Here is a 19,627-nt window from a genome sequence, read left to right on the forward strand (position 1 = left end):
TCTGTTTTCCAATGTATAGACTTGGAAGATAACGGGCCTAATGTTGTGTCCAAAGACAGTTTGACATGAATCGTTGTGGATTAAAAACTTACAACACTGTACAATCAGGCTTTGGCTGTTTCCACAAATAAATGCACTACGACAATGTTTCCTGCTGCACAACAACACCCTGGAAAATATGGGCCGCTTTCCATATCTCCGCAGTCACCTCTCAGCAAAAGTATACAACAATTATGAAATTTCCTACTGATGTGCCAACATATCCTTTGACTGGCTGATGAAAGAGTTTTCAAGACAACTCACAGATTACTGGGGAGCAAGGAATTCTGTCCCCCTGTGTGATTCAGAGAAATTAAGTTTCAAATTAGTTTATTCCCATACACAGTTCATCAAGGTGCAATGAAATCCCTTATTCCCACGAATGTACGTACAGTAATGATAAATACAACATTAAATGCAAGGCAATATGAAACAGCAGAATAATTCAATATTGTAACTCAATCCGAAGTAGTACAAACAAAAATTTCCAGAGTAGTACTAAAAAAATTAAAGTGCAATAGCGCAGGTAGAGTTGAGAGCAAGAGTATATGGCAGCTCTTCTGGAAAGGGGCTGTGAACAAAAGGTGATTGGTTCAGGAGTCTGACACAGTGGGGAAAGGCTGCTCTTAAGTTTTGTTGCCAGAACTTTCAAGCGCCTGGATCTTCCCCCAGAAGGTAGAAGGGAATGGCCTGGAGAGCAGGCATTCTTGACAAGGCAATGCACCATGAGGATGGACTGCATGGAAGGAAGTGATTAGCCTTTAATGGACTGGGTTGTGTTCACCATCTGCAGGTCAGCCAGTTAAGAGGAGAGTATTTGCCATACCAGTCTGAGGTGCATCCTGTCAGAATACCTTGCATCGTGTGTCTGTGGGAGTTCAAGAGAATCCTTGCAGACAGCTGAATCTTCTCAGACACCTCAGAAATTAAACACGTTAATGCGCTTTCTTATTCACCAAATCTGTGTGAAGGGACCAGATTAGGTTGCTGCTGATATGGATGCCTAGGAACTTCAAGCTATTGACCATCGCTACAGCAACTACATTGATGACGGTATGGTTGTGTTCACCCCCTCGCTTTCTCAGGTCAACAACTAACTTTCTTCTTGCTGACATAAAGTGCTGGTTTGTTGTCGTGACATCATGACACAAGGTTCTTGATTTCTTTACTCTAAGTCGTCGTCTTGTTAAAGTTGACCTGGTCAACAATAGTGGTATCGGCGAACTGAGATAGCAAGAGTACAGGGGCAGCATGTTCCTGTTGGGGTGAATGACAAGGCTGGCAAGTTTGCAGAACCCTGGTTGACAAGAGATGTTAAGGCTTTGAACAAAAAGAGGCACAGTTCAGACCTAGACAGTCGGAGTCAAGTGAATCCCTCGGTGCGTATAAGAAGTGCAGGAGTATACTTAAGAAAGCAATTAGAAGGTCAAAATGAACTCATGAAATGGAGTTGACAAACAAGTTAAAGGACAATCCTAAGAGATTCTAGGGAAAGAAAATATCTCCTTAATGTTCAGCTTGTCTGTCTTTGTGTAAAACCACAAGAGATGGAGGAAATAATAAATGAATACTTCTCATCTGGTTTTACTGAGGAGAAGGTCATGACAGCTAATGAATTAAATCATATGGCTTGTGATATCATAGATCATATATGAATTATTAAAGATAAGGTATTGGCAGTTCTAAAGCGCATTAAGGTGGATAAATCTCTGGGGCCTGATAAGTACATCCAAGGTAGACAAAAATGCTGGAGAAACTCAGCAGGTGAGGCAGCATCTATGGAGCGAAGGAGATAGGCAATGTTTTGGGTCGAATCCCTTCTTCAGATGCTCCATAGATGCTGCCCCACCCACTGAGTTTCTCCAGCATTTTTGTCTACCTTCGATTTTCCAGCATCTGTAGTTCCTTCTTAAACAAGTACATCCAAGGACCTTGTGGGAAGCTGGGGAGGATCTTGCACAGACAGCACATGTAACAATGATTTCTTCTATTGCTTAGCTGCTGTCTATGCACCAGATAGTTTCCATTAGATGGATGGGTTATTTGCCTGACTCACAATGCCTATCGCATGAACAGACTCGATGTTGGGGGGAAGATCATTCAAAGATCAGATGTACCCCGTCTTTACCAACTATGTTTTGAGGATGCGATTTGATTCCCCAAATCTTTTGATTGATGAGCTTCCATGCTAACATTCACTATGGCGCATTTACAGTGTGGTGTAGGAATGAACTACAGATGCTGTTTAAACCAAAAATAGGCACAAAAAAAGCTGGAGTAAGTCAGCAGGTCAGGCAGCATCTCTGGAGAAAAGGAATAGGTGATGTTCGGGTTTGAAGAAGGGTCTCGACCCGAAACGTCAAGCATTCCTTTTCTCCAGAGGTGCTGTCTGACCCACTGAGTTACTGTAGCTACCTGCATTGACCTAACAAGCTCACAGCAAGGCAAAAGCCTGACCTGTTCAAATGACTTCTGTGAATCAGTACAATCTATAGTTGGTAGAACGTAAATAAATTGCCTGCTGTTTTCTGATTGTTTGCCTTCTCTTGGTATTCATTCTTAGGTTTTATTGTCTTAAAACGTTTTTCCCCTTCCCTTGCCCTCCTGAAGCCAGGCATTCTGACAGATATACAATCCTGCCTTGCGGGTATATTCAAATAATCTTTATTTGTGTGTAGCATAACACGTAATTGACAACCAAAAAGAGAATTTGGAAAATGTAGGCATAAGGATTAAAACCACCATGTTATTATATCCTTCATTCTCTGTTTCAGGATGAAAAAGATGTAGAAAAGATTTTTGACATGCCTCCATCATGGGCTCAGCAAATTGTTATTCCTGCTAAAGGTAATTGAATCTGCCTTTAATACTAGGAATATCGGCTGTTTCCAAAAGCAAGGATAATATTCTTTGAAATAAATCAGTCAAGTTTAATTCAAGGCTAATTTCATGATCATGATTTACTTATTTAATTGCAAATAATCTGCTCATGTATTTCTCTAACTTTTTAAGACTAAAGGTCACATCAGATATTGAGAAGCCAATGTGAACTTAGATCCATATAGCACCTTATCAATGCATATCATAGTCAATAAACTGCTTCTCAAGGTCATTGTGCTTTATAGTCAAATGTAGTTGCTAATCTCTGCAAGCCAGGTCTTTTTTGTTTGATGGAACTAGTTGAGACAACAGTATGACCCTGTATATTAGAACAACTGCCTGAAAAAGTAGCCATGAGCATATATTCTGGCAAACTCTAACACAGACCCATGTTAGCTTGACTCAGTGGGTAGTAATGTACCTTAAGACAGATTAATATGGGTTCAATAGTATTCAAGTAGACATTAAAGGATCTCATGCCTCCATTTGAGGTAAAGCAAAGTATTCTCTTGATTCATGCAATCGTATTGTAAAAGTATTGCATATGGCAGGCAGTGCTTCGAGATGTCCCATGACATAATCACATATAACTTTATAGTCTTCTTCTTATTGAGTCCACATCACAAGATTAGAAATTGTTCAGCCAGAGCTGAACACACTTCTCAGCATCTGCATACAAAGGCGTCTTGCGCTTCTTGTGTGTAATGGTGGAAAGATTGGTAGAAACAGGGCTGCGACGTGAACACTCTTTCCTTGGCCCCACTTTAAGTTATAAAATGTTATATAATATTTATTTATTTATTCTTCTTGGAGATTGATGGGGTTCTCCTCACTTCCATTCACTTCAAAGGCCAAAACCTGATAATACACGATCAGGACTTACATATATATATATAATCAGATTTAGCATATAATCCTCCAACATTTTCACCACCTCCAACGGGATCCCACATCTTCCCATCTCCACCCTTTTCTGCTTTCCGCAGAGACCGTTCCCTCCAAAACTCCCTGGTCATCTCATCTCTTCCCACCCAAACCTCCCCAGGTACTTTCCCCTGCAACACCTGTCCCTTTACACCCCACCTTAACTCCATCCAAGGACCCAAACAGTCTTTCCAGGTGAGGCAGAGGTTGACCTGTACTTCCTCCAACCTCATCTACTGTATCCGCTGTTCCAGGTGTCAACTTCTCTACATCGGCGAGACCAAGCGCAGGCCTGGCGATTGTTTCACTGAACACCTCCGCTCAGTCCGTCTTAACCTACCTGATCTCCCAGTGGCTCAGCACTTCAACTCCCCTTCCCATTCCCAATCTGACCTTTCTGTCCTGGGCCTCCTCCATTGTCAGAGTGAGGCCCAGCGCAAATTGGAGGAACAGCACCACATATTTTGTTTGGGTAGTTTACACCCCAGCGGTATGAACATTGACTTCTCTAACTTCAGATAGCCCTAGTTCTCTCTCTCTCCATCCCCTCCCCCTTCCCAGTTCTCCCACTAGCCTTACTGTCTCCGACTACATTCTATCTTTGTCCCGCCCCCTCCCCTGAAATTAGTCTGAAGAAGGGTCTCGACCCGAAACGTCACCCATTCCTTCTCGCCAGAGATGCTGCCTGACCCGCTGAGTTACTCCAGCATTTTGTATCTACCTCAGTTTGTAACATTGGTGGCTTGTGCTTCAAACCCCAATACAACCTCATTCAATGGAATTTGTGTTAAATGAAAGTATAATAATATAGTTCATGCACAGCGGGGGTACCACAGGCGACAACTCACCTCCAGCTTAGCTTCAATAATATTAACACAGTTCATTACTTCACCTCAAAATATGATGTTGCAGTAAATGCCATTTTCCTGCCGCCACAAGCAGAATGGAGCTTTTGGAACAGATCTGTTTCATCAATGAGTCCTTCCAAAATATCCCGAGGGTAATGACAAAATACCAAGAATGGCTTCTTAAAATTGCACAGAGATAAGAGCCCTGTTTATTGGGACCCATATTGGGTGATCTATTGTGTGATGTATCTTTTCAGAAAACTATGTATCCAGCCCCCAAATGCAGGTTTCTCCAAATAATCAAAGGTCACTTGAATTCAAGGGGTGGAGGATGGCAGCTTTCTTGTGGTCTACTCCGTTAAAATTGGCACCCAAACATCGAAAATACAGCTCTGTGCTCCTTTTTAGCATCCCAGTTGAAGGAGTGAAACTCAAAATTAGTTCAATCACAACAGTCCTTTCAAGACTGTGCACCATGAACATGAGCTTTGAACATGGACCTGTCAATTGAATGTTGCAGCTTTTTTGCATCATCTGATAAAATTGCTAAGAATCAATGCTGCAGATGTTATAGCATTGCAGGAAAAGCATGGTGATTTTATCAAGCAAGTACGCTGTTGTCAGATCTATGGCTGCACGCTTGCTACACTCTTGCAACATGTACAATATGGTCTGGCAATATATGTGAAAAAGCAAATCATTAATTATCCTAAAAATGGAATGCAGGGGCACCACCACAGTAGTTATGGAAATTGCCAAAGATAGATACAAAATGCTGGAGTAACCCAGCGGTCAGACAGCAACTCTGGAGAAAATGGATCGGTGATGATCTGGGTCAAGACCCTTCTTCAGTTTTTAAACCACAACCTTTCATTTATTAACTAATGCTTGCCATTATTTTACAAGGCGCTAAGTACAATAGCAAGGAAGGTTTAAAAGGTGACCTCAGGTGGCCTAGTGCATTCGAAGGTGACTGGCACAATGATTGAACGGGTGACAGGGCCTTGGCAAGGTAACAGGTTAGATAAATGGGAATGGTATGAACAACGGAGGGCTTCAGCCCAATGGAATGATTAACGTTTATTCTCCCTGCAGCAATAAATGGGAGATATAATAGAGGTGTTCAAAGTAATGAGGAGTTGTAATGTGAATTTGGAGGAGCTTTACGTTTGGAAGGTCAGTTTACACGTACACAGGTTTAAGATAATTTTACAAAGGAAATGCAGGCAGTTGAAGAGGCCTTTTTTATGTTACAAATTATTATGATCTTGAATACACTGCCAGTAGGCTTAGTGGGACAGAATTAGCAATAATTTTCAGAAAAAGAATTGGATAATAATAATTAAAAGTGAAAACAAGTCTGAAGTCATCCTATTTGGTCCCCCTGACTCCATCAAAGTGATTACCAGCATTCTTGGCAACTTATCCACCCTTGTCATATTCCATGTTAACAAACCTTGGTGTGATATTTGATTCTGCCTTTACGTTTGACAAGCAAGCCAGTTTCTTCCAGCTTCGTACCATTTCCAAAATAAAGGGATCAGTCAGTTATCCCTGTCCCGCCTGCAACTGGTCCAGAACGCCGCAGCCAGGCTCCTGACAGGTACCCAGAAGAGGGACCATATTACCCCCATTCTGGCCTCTCTCCACTGGCTGCCAGTATGGTTCAGAATTGATTTTAAGGTCCTCGTGTCTATAAAGCCCGAAACAGGCTAGATTCCCCACTATATCACAAACCTCCTTACCTCTTACTCTACCTCCAGGTCCCTCAGGTCGGCTGACTTGGGGCTCCTGACTGTCCCGTGATCTAAACTTAAGCTCAGGGGTGACGGTGCCTTTGCTGTTGCGGCCCCTAGACTGTGGAACAGCATCCCCCTCCGTATCAGACCTGTCCTCTCCATCGACTCTTGTAAGTCCAGGCTCAAAACTTATTTTTATTCACTAGCATTTGAATCCCCCTGATGTGGCTGATGTTTGTTTTGTGCCTTTGTGCTGATTATTTGTACCTGTGTGCTGTGTGCATTCCTGTGTATGTCTGTTTCTTTTTGTGATTTTAGCTACCTGCTCTGGTCTAGACAGCACTTTGGTCAACGTGGGATGTTTTTAAATGTGCTTAAATTAAATAAATTAAAAATAAATAAATTAAACATACACAGGGGAGTGGTGGTAAGGCAGTGTTTATGCAGCTAATCTGACATAGGTATGCTTGGCCAAGTCACCTGTTCCTGTGGCGTAAGATTCAATGATTCTGAGTATAGCAAAGTATTCTCACTTGGGGGGCATCATCATACAAAATTTGCCTATAAATTGGGAACAAATATAAAAGTAATATGATCTTTTCATTCTTGCAGACATTGAAACACGCTGTCCAAAAGGTGAAAAGATAATTCAGTATAAGAAGGCGAACTTGGAGAAGTATGCGCCTTACTTGAACATAGATGGGATGGTGAAGCGATTAATCGAATATGAGGATATTGAATGTAAGTTTTAATTGTTTTTGTATGTTTTCATCCATCTTTTATCCTCCCTAAGGTGCAAGGATGTGTGAGTGCCTTGTGCCAGCAACCAAATGTTACCTTGTGAACATGTGGTATAGAGTAGTTCAAATTATGTTAGGACAACACTCCTGAATCCATTCTGCCGCATCCATTGTTCATGGGATCATGCACTGCCAAGCAGGTTGCAGTGGGTTGGCTGGATCTCAACATCAGGCCAATGATGGAAAGTAGGAACTTTTTGTCGATATAACTCAATTCCAGCAGTTCACATATGCATTTTCTCTAATTTGGACACCATATAATAAACCAACTGAACAATGGATACTTCCATAACAGCCACACCAATTTCACTTTAAACATGATCAAAAATTGACCGATGAACGGTTTGTGTTTGATTTTTCCTCATTTGGTTGAGACACTCAAGTACATCAATGAAATAAATAAAATCCACCTAGAGTAGAAGTCCTTACTTCAGCAGTAAGAATATCACAAAACTATGATAGGAAATTACTCATTCTTCAATATATAATTTTCATTCTTCATTTCCTTTTTACTGAAAAGAATAAAATTCTATGAAGAGAACAGAATTAGAACTGAAATTTATTAATGTGAAAGTGTTAATATGTCTACATTATTAATCTCATCAGTGACAGTGAGAAGTATACGATAGAAGACACGGTAGAATGAAAACTAAATTCAAAGCATTTCTCTCTGTCATCCACAGGTACTTCTTTTCTGAAGGTGACAGAGTGGTATGCAAACAGAAGAGACAATCTGGAGAAAATTGAACGTAACATGAAAACTCGGACCATTACGGAGTATTTTAGAAACGGCCGACATCTGGCACTCAGAAGTGAGAACAACACAAAAAACATAGAAAGAGTATAAGTGAGAGACAGTAGTGTTTCATGCAAGAATTAGACAACAGTGAGTCCTTGTGGTGTTGCTGGCGTCTTCTGTTTTGTAAAAATCATTCAAGCTGGCTAGCAGTGCATGGCTATAGTATTAATCTATGCTCTCCATTATTTGCTATAACCTGTTGATTGCAGACGGTTTGATACTGCTGTGATCCCCGAAACATTCTCCTTTTAACTTTGTTAAATTCTCAATATTTCAAGCGACTGAAAACCCGGAGCAAACGAGCCCCAAAATTATTTCAAGAATTTCTTTGTAGCCTAAAAATGGTGATGCTTTGCAACTCAAATGGAGAAATAGAAGCTGGAGTCCTTCCCTCCATTGGAAGAATTTTGGGGCTTTATTGGCAACTTTCACCCAATGATATCCCAGGGAAAAAAGAGTAAGATATTGTAAGGCAACAACATTGGCTTCTATGTTGGATGCTATCCTCATTAGCTATCAATGCACTACAATACTTAATGGATTGACAGGTTTGCCTCGAGTACCTGCCCATTAAAATGGGCGCATTGGGCTGAGGGTGGGTAGGAAGTATGCAAAATGTTTTGTTCATCTTGAAGAAATGTGTTTTAATCCATCCCAGATTGATGGAGTGGAAGTGACCACATGATCCACATTTAATTAATTTGAGGTTCTGACCTCATATCCATCAGAAATAAGCTCTCAGCACAAGACTCGATAGTCCAAAAAATGGCAAACCATGAGAATGCCTGATGTGGAAACACAAAGGATCGCACTAACACTGAACAGTACTTTCAATATGTACTTCATTAGACCAGAATAGAGGGACCTGCACTCTAGAGCACACAATACAATTGCTGATCTGCAACCAGTATTGATAGTAAAATACCTGTATTCATTTTCCAAGTAAGAACATCTTCTACCTGAATAATTTTAGAATTTTGCCACAATGCTTATGAGGAAAAAGTAGGTGGGAAATTTAATAACTGAAGCTGCTGCGGCTTCACTTTTTGGAAATCAGGACTTCACATTGTCTTCTATTGTCACATTAAATGTTGCAAGTCAGGGTGGGCATGGCCTTCACTCGCAGAGAGATTTAAAAAAGGAAATAAAACAAACGAGCTGAGTCAATGTCACAGATGGACAACTGGTGCAGAAAAATCAAGTCACCTGAAGATTAGTACTTAACGTTGAGTCATCTAGCTGTTCCTCAAGCTTGAGTTGGGTCTCATTGTAAGAGTGCAAGAGACCATAGACAGATGGGCACAGGATGCAGATTTAAAGTAGTGGGCAACTGGAAGCTTGGGGTCATCCCCACTGACAGAACACATGTGCTCTTCAAAACAAATTAAGTATATGTACCTCCTTCAGAGTTATTCTCCATCAAAATAGATTGAGTCATTAAACCATGCCAAGTCTAAGCCAGGCTGTGTCAGTTCTAATATTGCCTCATTTAACTGCGTGGAAATTGTATTGCAGTCAAAATGACCAAAGTGAAAACTTCTTGATAAATTTCAGACTTTTATTTTCTCTGGGTTGCCCTTAAAAATGATTTGGCTTGTTAATCTGACCATCAGCTTTACAGCAATTCCTTTCCCCCTGGTCTATTGAATTACAAAGTACTATATTGGCCCAGGGTGTTGGGATACTGTTCATTGGGCATATGTTACGTCGCAGGAAGTCAGTCAAGCACACAGAATTTAGTTGCAACTGTGTGGAGGTTATATAACTTCAATGGAAGGGTAACAGGTAGGGCTTTGGTGCACCAAGCAGACATGCAATATTGCCATATTTGTTTTTGCTGCAGTAGATGGAAGTGGCAATCTAACATTCAGGACTGCAGTCTTATCTCTGTTCTGCCCGAGACCTGCTAACTTAACATACACCTAAGAGGTGAGCATCTTCCCCCCGCTAACAATGATAATCTTGCTCGAAACAACACCGAGAGACTGCATGTGTTAAGGCCACCAAATGTGAGAATCAACTCCTCATTCTAACTCCAGAGACCTTCTCAAGGAAATGGAAAGGTCTAAGCTGCAATTGCAATGCCCTGCCTTTTTCACACGTCAAATGTGATTTGGGGAGAGGTGATTGGGGTGAGGAGCATGGTTAAATAACCATCTTCAAATGAGTGGATACTTTTATGAAAAAGAGAGAAAAGTAGCGGCAGTTAAAAAAGGTAATGAATTGTTGTTACTGATGTGTCAGACTGGTCTTCATGACTCCTCCATGACTGCCTGGTGTTACAGAACACGTCTTCCGATCATCCGAGCCAGAGACCGACAGGACAATGAAATTCAATGGAAAGCTTCGTGTGGATGGGCTGATGAGCAGAGTGGAAACTCCTACAGAGATGATAGGGAAGTTCAGGGACAGGCCAGACTTCCTCATTTACAGACACACAGTCTTTGCCAAACGACTGAAGAAAGTGAAGCTCCCCGGAGCTAGTCACTCAAACTACCGCACCATTCTAGTAAGTACTTCACTTTAAGTCATATAGAATAGAAAAAAGCCCTTTGGCCCAACTCTTCCATGTTGACTAAAACACCCCATTTAAAAATGTCTTATTTACTCACGTTTGGCCCATATCCCTTTCCTGTCTATGTACCTGCCCAAATGCCTTTTGAATGTTGTTATTATACCTGCCTCCTCTGGCTCTTCTTTATTCTCTGTCTCTTCCGATTTTCTTCACCTTTGAAAATTGTACCTGCCTCTACTTCTCCAGTCCTTTTCCAAGTAGTAACTGCTCCAAAATTGTGCCTATAAAAAAAAGAATGTCGACAAATTATTTACGCTAAGTGGGTATCATAATTGGCTATTGAGACTGGTGTGCAGCAAAGGGTCACTGCACAGTGATCAGGAGAAGGGAACCACACCTTCAATGGCCTATATCAACTGATCAGGGAACACTCATCGGGATTCTCAATGTGAGCATGAATCTTGAACAGGGTACTGATTTAGGATGATCAGCAATAATCATATTGAATGTGATCATCCAAGATCACATTGAATGGTGGTGCTGGCTCGAAGGGCCGAATGGCCTACTCCTGCACCTATTATCTATTGAATAGCGATGCTGGCACGAAGGGCCGAATGGCCTACTCCTGCACCTATTGTCAATTGTCTATTGAATAGCGATGCTGGCACGAAGGCCGCATGGCCTACTCCTGCACCTATTTTCTATGTTTCTAACATTCTATGTTTTGGCATATGGATTATGTTGATTGGGAGCAGACTATGGGAGTTAGGTTGCATTTTCAAACTCTTTAGACTTTTACACACCGTGTTAGATGAAGTGAAGCAACTGTTCTTGTGACTGCATCACAGAACATATGCCATGATTACATTTCAACTTCCCACTAGGCAAGAAACAGCCCATATTTCACTCGCTGAGAGCCGTTTGGCACATGTTACCTGTGGACCATCTGCATCAGGAATCGGCTTACCCTCATGAATTACTTTTTTTTGGCTTTGGTGTAATTCCCAAACACTGGAGAAGTATCTCAGTGGATTGTGTGCTGAGGAAATCAGTCCTGGCCCTATATAGGAACAGAGTTGGACATGAGCATGATGTAAATCACTCTTTCTTGGTTGCATAGCCCTCTTAACACAGTGTAAGATTACCATTTAGGTGAGTTAAAATGTTTTGAAATGGTTGGGCAAAGAAATGTAAAACGTATTTTCCAATGAACACTATGAAGCGTGATCACCATTACTCACTCCTCTTCTCGCAAATAATTCCCGTGCAACCACAAGAGATACAACACATTCTTTTCAACCTTTTCCCTTTTTGCTCTCCTGGGACCCAAACATTCCTTCCAGGCAAAGCAATGATTTGCTTGCACTTCTTTTAATTGGGTGTACTCTCAATATGGCCTCATCTACTTTGGGAAAAGCCAAAGTACGATTGGTTAACCATTTTGCAGGACACCACTGTTCAATCTGCATGGATGACTGTGAAGTTCCAGTAACCTGTTACTTTAATTCACCACCCGTTCTCAATCTGACCTCCTACACTGTTCCAACCAAGCTTAGTGTCACATCAAATAACAGCCTTTGGGACTCAACACCAACTTCAGGCAATTCCAGTTCAAGACCTCGTAAGTCTTTCTCACTTTACTGCCCTCATTCATCTTCCTCTATTTACAGGGTCATACAAGACGAGCTGCAAATTACAGGCATTCATTTCCCTGCCTTAGATATCACTCAAAGCAATTGCGTCATCCAGACAGCCTTTGTTTTTGTACTCAGCCATTTCCCTCTGTAGAGGGAAATGTCCTTCCTCCTCTCTGCAAATTAAACCACACATTTCTCCTTAGATACGGTCTGACCTGCTGAGTATCCCTTAACATTTGCTGTGTTCCACCAGATATACTTTCGCCAGCACTGCCACTACTTACAGTATCTCCCTCCACTCCACCCAGGATGAAACCTCCTCCCCCCCACTCGCTCCCCCCCCCCCCACCCACTCTGTTCTCTTTACCTCTCCCCACTTTCTTTGCAATGCCTGTCTCATTTCTGACTTTTCCTAGATTTGATAAAGCTCAATTAACCACAAGGTTAATTCTGTCGAGGCTGCATGGCGTACTGAATATTCTCTGCAGTTTCTGATTTTTCATTTTATTTTTTATTATAGAAAATAATAGAACGCTTTGCCAGAAACAGAAAGAAGCCAGCCCACCAGGATGTGGCAGAGCAAATATTCCTGATCACTTCAGAGCATGTTCAGCTGACGTATCATCGTGAGGATGACAGGATCACAGCAGTGAAGAGAGAATTCATCCTCCCACCAAACCTGATGCAAAAAGATGACCAGGAAGTTAACATGGACCAGATTGTTATGACGTTTGAGGTGGAGTAACGTTCTCCCTGCCCAGCAAAATTAAACATATCTCGATTGGCTAATCCAAATTAACAATTTTGCAGGATATTTCCACACAAAGATATTGAAAAGATGGAAGTTCGTACAGAAGGGGTTGGATATTTCATGTATTGAATATTCACCTGGTCTATAGATATTTGTGGGATAAATGTATCAGTGAATGTGATCCCAGGTGTCAGAATAAAGCCAGGCAGTGGCAGGTGGGCAATGTGAGGATGGAAGAAAGAAGGAGCGGAGGAGTTGTAATATGTGCAAAAAGCGAGGCACAATTTTATGAGTTTGAATGAAAATCCAAGAACTACCAGTCTTCCTCACATACTGTGAAGATATGACCCCACGTTGTCAATCTTTATACCTTGGAAAATTTACATCCATAAACCATGTTGGTTTACAGGTTAAGCTCACAGACATGTGAGAGAGAAACTCAAAGCTATCTATGCGTGCAGGCAAGTCCAATTTGTGATCCATGCAGAGTACCATGAGTGCTATTCTAGTAGTCTTCACCGAGCCCTGCATCCCCTCTTCCACAACTGTGTTGAATTATATTCTCTGATGCATTTATCCAATAATTGTCTACTGCCTAATTAATCCAACAACCAACCTTTCTCGGAGGAAAGTCCCAATGGTGTGTAAGAGGAATTGGTTTTGCACTACTCATGCTTACCACCTGCCTGAACCTGGCTTTGTCTTCTTTCAATTATTGGATTCCTTGAGGTGTGGAAAACTCATTCAGCCACTGTTAAACATAGAAATCAGCTTTCTCCCTTCCACTTTCATGGTGAAACCATGGAGCCTCGATTTAGGAGGTTTAATCTGCCTCGATTAAACCCAAAAATGCATGTCACGGGCAGGTGTCATATATTTAAATGTTTTTGACATTTTTAAACCCAAATCCCAAATTTACAATTAAAAATCATTCTCTGCATTCCATGGTATGTTATCAGGTGATTGTTATGTTTTATTTTCTTGTGAGATAGACAAAGAGAAATGAGATTCTGCTGTTAAAGAAACCGATTTACAATTCTTCTCCCCTACAGGTTGACCCTCTGGTGAAGCCATGTAAAAACGTGGTTCTGTATCAGACGATGATAGGACTTTTGAAGGCACAAACTACATCAATGCAAGCTGTTAGAGATTCTGAGCATGAGGTAGTGTTGTTATTTGTCTTGTTGATTTTCAATGAAGCAAACATTTGTTTTGCATGTCATTACTCATCTTACAGCATGAGAAAGACAATCAAATTTACATTTTATCGCCTTTCTTATCAGTGATAATGAAGTACTTTTGAAGTATGATTGTTATGTCGGAGAAGTTGCATCAAATGTGTACAATTTGAGAGTGGCACAGTGGTGCAGCATGTAAACTGCTGTTTTTTTTTACCGGGGACCTGGGTTCAGTCCTGACAACAGATTCTGTTTCTGTGGAGTTTGCTTGCCTTCCTGTGACTATGAATTTCCTCCAAGTGCTCCAGTTCCCAACCCCCATGTTTTGGAGATGTGTGGGTTGGCAGATTATTTGGGCCTTACTGTGTGGGTGAGTGGTGGAAACTGGGGGGGGGGGGTGGTGAGGGAGGTTGAAAAAAACGAGGAGAATAAAAATGGGATTAACGTACCAGCTCAGTGATAGTTATTTAATGCAATAAAAGATCAACAAAAACATGTTCTATGGTGGGTCTTTGACTTTATTTATTCATAATTGTTTTGAAAAAATTGACAGCAAAGGAAATATGAATAGCCAATGTATGGGGAACCCCAGATGGGATCACCTTCTTAGATAAAAAATGCCCAAGGTAATAAAATGAATGATAAGTAAATAAAATGGAAAAGCGAAATGCTATAATGGTTAAATCTTTCACTTTTACCTTTATATGGTTTATCATTCTACTTCTGTCTTGTCAAGCAACTGCAAAAATATTATTTGGAAAATGGTGTGTTTCCTTTGGCCTTAACTGTTCCGTTGCTTCTGCAGCTGGACTTTCACTCCCTGTAAAACGTTAGCTAGTTCAAAATTCTGGTGCCAGTGTACAAATTCACACTAGCTCTTACTGAATGTCTATCACTTTCTGCACTTGTTAACTCACATCTTTCGTTATTCCAACTGCCTCAAATCTAAAATTCCTTTATTTGTGCTCATATCACTCTGTGGCCTACCCTTCCCTTTGTAGCCTCTTCCAGTCCTTTGTAACAGTCCAAGATCTCAGTGCACCTCCAAGTCTGGCTTTCTCTTCATTTCTACTCTCTATTGCTCCACCATTATGATCCTTGTCAAAATTTGTTTTGTAATGGTCTTCTGAAATGTCTTGGAGTATTTTACCAAGATAAAGGTGCCATACAAACACAAGTTGATTTGTTATTTATATTCCCAAAAAACATGCAGAATAAAGTGCATAACAGTTATCATTCTGACTTTTTGTCCATATTATAAATAACAGACTGACAGCATTCCAGTGCTACTGCAAAACCCATTAGTTGGAGTGGTAGAATTATTACCACAATTTCCTAGATCTTGTTCAGCTGTATACAATAGGAATGGGATACAAACATTATTTTAAAATAAATTGACAAAGAATGTATTTATTTTTCTTTCCTCACCTCGGAGATTCTTTATCTGTTGGTTGTTGAGCATGAACATTTGGGTTGGTTGGTGAAGCCTCAAGTCTTTTATATATATACACATTTGCACTTTAGTCTGTTGAACTGTTTTGACTGTTTTACTGTTCTTTTTACAATTCATGTTCTCGGGATATCTAAATCCAAATTTTATTAGTTATTTATGTTATGACATCGGTTGGAAGCTGCATACCAAATCTTGTTGCGCTTATGTGCAATGATAATAAAATATATTATTATTATTATTATTATTATTATTATTACACTGGCAACAGAACAATTAAATTCTTTCTTGCTGCAGTTTTAAAGCTACTTTCATGCAATGACACATAAATAAATATACAATAAACAATAATACAACACATTAATAATCAGTAATACTAGGTACCATGGCCATAATAGTGCAAATCTTAAGTATGTAATGCAACCAAAACAAAGTGCATGGTAGAGATCATAGTTGCTGAGGTTGGGTTGTTGTTAATGCTGTGCAGTGTTCAAGACCTGATGGACTCCACAAACCACTGATCTGTGCTTGGTTGTAAGATATGATGCTAATCAGACAGACAACCCTTCCACACAACACTGAATGCCATCTTCCTTTCTTGTGCATGTTAAATTTACTTCCTGTTATTTTAAAGGGCACAATGTGTCTAAAGAAAATTATCCTGGATATTGGGAAGGATATCTCGGCTGCCAAGCGACATTCATATTAGACGCAACCAAATCCTGAGACACCTAGGTTGAGAACATAGCAGAGAAGGCAGTCAACGCCTAAGTTTAACTTACTGTCCAAAAATTGGCATGTGCTACTCTGCCCTTTTCTGGAGTAAGATTTAAAGCCACAGCTTATTGACTGTGAGAGTGATGCCGGCACTTCAGGCACACATTGGGGAAAATTCTGCCTGCAAGCTCTGTCACTTAAATCACATGTTTCACATAAAACAATATATGTGTTTCAATTTTTAAGCTAACCAATAACCAATTTATAATAAATTAACTTAGTAAAACCATTCACATAGAATAGGATCAACCTAACGACCAACTGTGAAGTTCTGCCCTGAAATATTTATTAAATTAAAAAATACATCAGTTGACACATAACATACTTTATTTCAGGTACGTGAAATTCTCAAGGACAGGGCTGCAGAACGTAGGGCGAATGAACTGACCATCTCAGTGTATGACACAGAAAGAAATGAGAAAGCTAAAGAACACAGAAGAACTCAGGTGAGTGTGGCGGAGTCTCAAAGACTCTCAAAGCAGCTGCCGGCCGCTCAGGAAATCCATGCATCTCCCAATATTCTGGAGTTTACATGTCAGATGTTTTTCTGTGGGAAGAGCCACAGAGTCAATATTTCAGGTCGGCAATCTCGCTTAATAGCTTATAACGCTATTTCCAGCCAACATCTTGGAAACCTCTTCTGCACCTCTCCAAAGCCTTCACATCCTTCCTACAGTGTGGCAACCTGAACTGCACTCAATACTCCAAAAGTGGCCTTGGTCAGTTTTTATACAGCTGCAACATGACTTCCTAACTTTTGTGTTCTTTGTGTCGGCCATTGATGGCAATCATGTTATATGTCTTCCTTACCGCCCTATCCACTTGTGCGGCCATTTTCTCATGATTCATGCTGTTTTAAGGCTATTAACATGTAAGAAAGCAATTTCATTCCTTGGTCTCCACTGAGCAGCTGAAAAAAGTGCATGAAAAAATAGAAATACTTTTGGAGGATTGCTTTAACCACAGTGATGTGCAAGTCACCTTCAAGCACATAAATATATATTCTAGCCGCTAACTGATATGAGGAAGTTGAAGACTGTGAGATTGGCCTGTCTATGTGGAGTTTGCATATTCTTCTCATGCCTGCATGAGTTTCCCTTGGGTCCTCTTGCTTCCTAGCATATAGCATAGACATACTGGCTGGTTGGTTAATTGGCTTTTGTAAATTGTACCTGATTTGACTGGGTGGTTAGAATCTGGTGGAGTTAATGGGCATGTGTGTGAAAGAAGGTTACAGCGAAATAAGTGGGGGAAAATGGGATTGCTCTGAGACCTGGTATAGATTCAATGGACTGAATGACCTCCTTTGCCATAGGGAAATTTGAAAAATAGGAAGCATGAGATTTACATCCTCATTTCAGGAACCTGAAAGAAAATGATAATATCCATAAATCATGTGCGTTATCAGACTAATAAAATTGTAATTAAAAACATTTGTCATCCTTGTGAATCGATTGTACATTCCATCGTATGATGTATTTGTTCTATCTATAACATGGTGTTAAAACACTGGTTCTACACAACCATTGTGAAGAGACCTATGCTTCTTCTGAGGCAGTCCCTTGTGGTCAAAGTGGCTGACTGCAGTCCATGTGGTAACTACAGACAAGCCAGTCTCTTACACAACTGCAGTCCTTCCGGTGAAGTTATTCCCACAGTGATGTTCGGTAAGCAGTTCCGTCATGTGGTTCCAATGATGACGATATATTTCCAAATCAAGATTGTATGAGATTGGATTGGAACCTTCAGGTGGAGGTGCCTCTACGCTGGTGGTGGGGCATCCCACAAACCTGCGACCCCTACTCAAGAGGAGCCAGGGTGAAAAACTGCTGCCGCATTTTGGCTGTGGTAGAGAGAATAAATGTCAAGGATAATTGTTGAAAGGTTAGGTAAGCAGGCTGCTTTGCCCTGGATTGATATTGGTTATTATTGTTACGTGTCCTGAGATTCAGTGAAAAACTGTTTGCGTGCTTTTAAATCAAATCATACTATACATGAGTACAATCTGGGACGCTCCCAGGAGACCATGGCCCTGGCTTGGCTAAATGGAATGGAAGGAACAGAAGACCCAGCGGATCGCGGCTTCAAGGGAGCCCCTCCAAGCCAGTCCCCCTGGGCCAAATGGAAGACTCGGCATATCATGACCTGTAGGAGGAATTTGCTGAGCTGGTCTCCTGCTCCTCAGTGAACTGCCAGCCTGGAAGGGGGAGGCCACCTTGTCGGCCCTAGCTTGTCCCCCAAAGCTCAGAGACTGGGAAGATGGAGCCAACATCAAGGGTGAAGAGCAATGCCCATTGGAGAGGGAAGGGAACAGGTAAAGGGCCTTCTGCACTCTCGAGGCCGGTTGCGGGGCACAAAGGTGGATGGGCGAGGAAATGGACGTGGTGCCCAAGGAAGGAGTTGGCTGGAGGCCCGCAACAGCCTGGGACTTGACTGGACAGGCACCCCTCAAAAGTCCTAGAGTGGAGCTTTGGAAATTGGCGCCTCTTGCAAGCGGGATCAGTAGACTGTTTCTGTACACTTGTCAATCGGGGATTTGGGGTATGTAAATACTCTACTGGACTGTTTGTAAGGAAATAAAATTTACTGTGTTAACACTTCGTACACGTGACAATAAAAGGATAATTGAACCACCAAGCCATACATAAAAATAAAATAGGGGTACCCGGACATGGCGCCGAAGGACGAGAAGCCGAAGCGAAGAAGTGGAAGCCAAATAACTGAACAGAAACAAAGCCGAAAAGCCAAATAACCGAAAGGGCGGGACGCCTAAAAGCCAACAACCCGACACCTGCACCAGGGGAAAGTTGCAGTTGAATAATTTGTAATTTCCATTTCATTATTTTCCACTCTGTGTGATGTGGGCTGATCGATACCGCGTCACTCGACTATCTTTCACTCATGCTCATGAGATTGATTTCAAGATGCTCAGATGATCTTCTAATGCGCCCTGGCTGTCTGTCCCCGCGGCCGGGGGGGGGGAGGAGTGAATCACCCGGTGTGGGTGTTGGAGTCTGGTGGCGGTGCATCGCGGTCAATGACTCTGGGTGGGCGGAGGGACCAGACTGTCCCCAACTCTGCTCCACCCAGCCCCGTGTGCGTGTGCGCTGCTGACCCACAGCCGCACGGGGGAGACAAGGCGGAGGGCGGCCGTGGCCGGACTGCGCTGACCCTGGGAGGGAGTGTGGGGGCTGACCCGAGGGATGTTCTCCTTCGGCCGCTTACACCTTGGTACTCGGGTTCAGAGTGCCCAGTCACCCTCCAGCCCCAGCGGTCTTGTGTGGGAAAAT

The 19,627-nt window shown here is 41.6% G+C and overlaps 1 protein-coding gene across 4 annotated transcripts in view; it reads left to right on the forward strand.

The window, feature by feature from the left end:
* The window catches only part of drc7 (dynein regulatory complex subunit 7), a 66,510-nt gene that overhangs the window by 36,664 nt on the left and 10,219 nt on the right, over positions 1 to 19,627 (forward strand). For 3 of the 4 annotated variants that reach the window (XM_033026668.1, XM_033026667.1, XM_033026670.1), the window contains 7 exons: positions 2,814 to 2,886; positions 7,043 to 7,171; positions 7,914 to 8,042; positions 10,315 to 10,538; positions 12,702 to 12,917; positions 13,985 to 14,095; positions 16,673 to 16,783. In XM_033026668.1, the coding sequence (XP_032882559.1) occupies positions 2,814 to 2,886; positions 7,043 to 7,171; positions 7,914 to 8,042; positions 10,315 to 10,538; positions 12,702 to 12,917; positions 13,985 to 14,095; positions 16,673 to 16,783 (993 nt within the window). The remainder of the gene's footprint in view (positions 1 to 2,813; positions 2,887 to 7,042; positions 7,172 to 7,913; positions 8,043 to 10,314; positions 10,539 to 12,701; positions 12,918 to 13,984; positions 14,096 to 16,672; positions 16,784 to 19,627) is intronic. The other variant, XM_033026669.1, reaches the window with a different exon arrangement.

Source organism: Amblyraja radiata, chromosome 9, assembly GCF_010909765.2.
Source record: "Amblyraja radiata isolate CabotCenter1 chromosome 9, sAmbRad1.1.pri, whole genome shotgun sequence".
Taxonomy (NCBI): Eukaryota; Metazoa; Chordata; class Chondrichthyes; order Rajiformes; family Rajidae; genus Amblyraja; species Amblyraja radiata.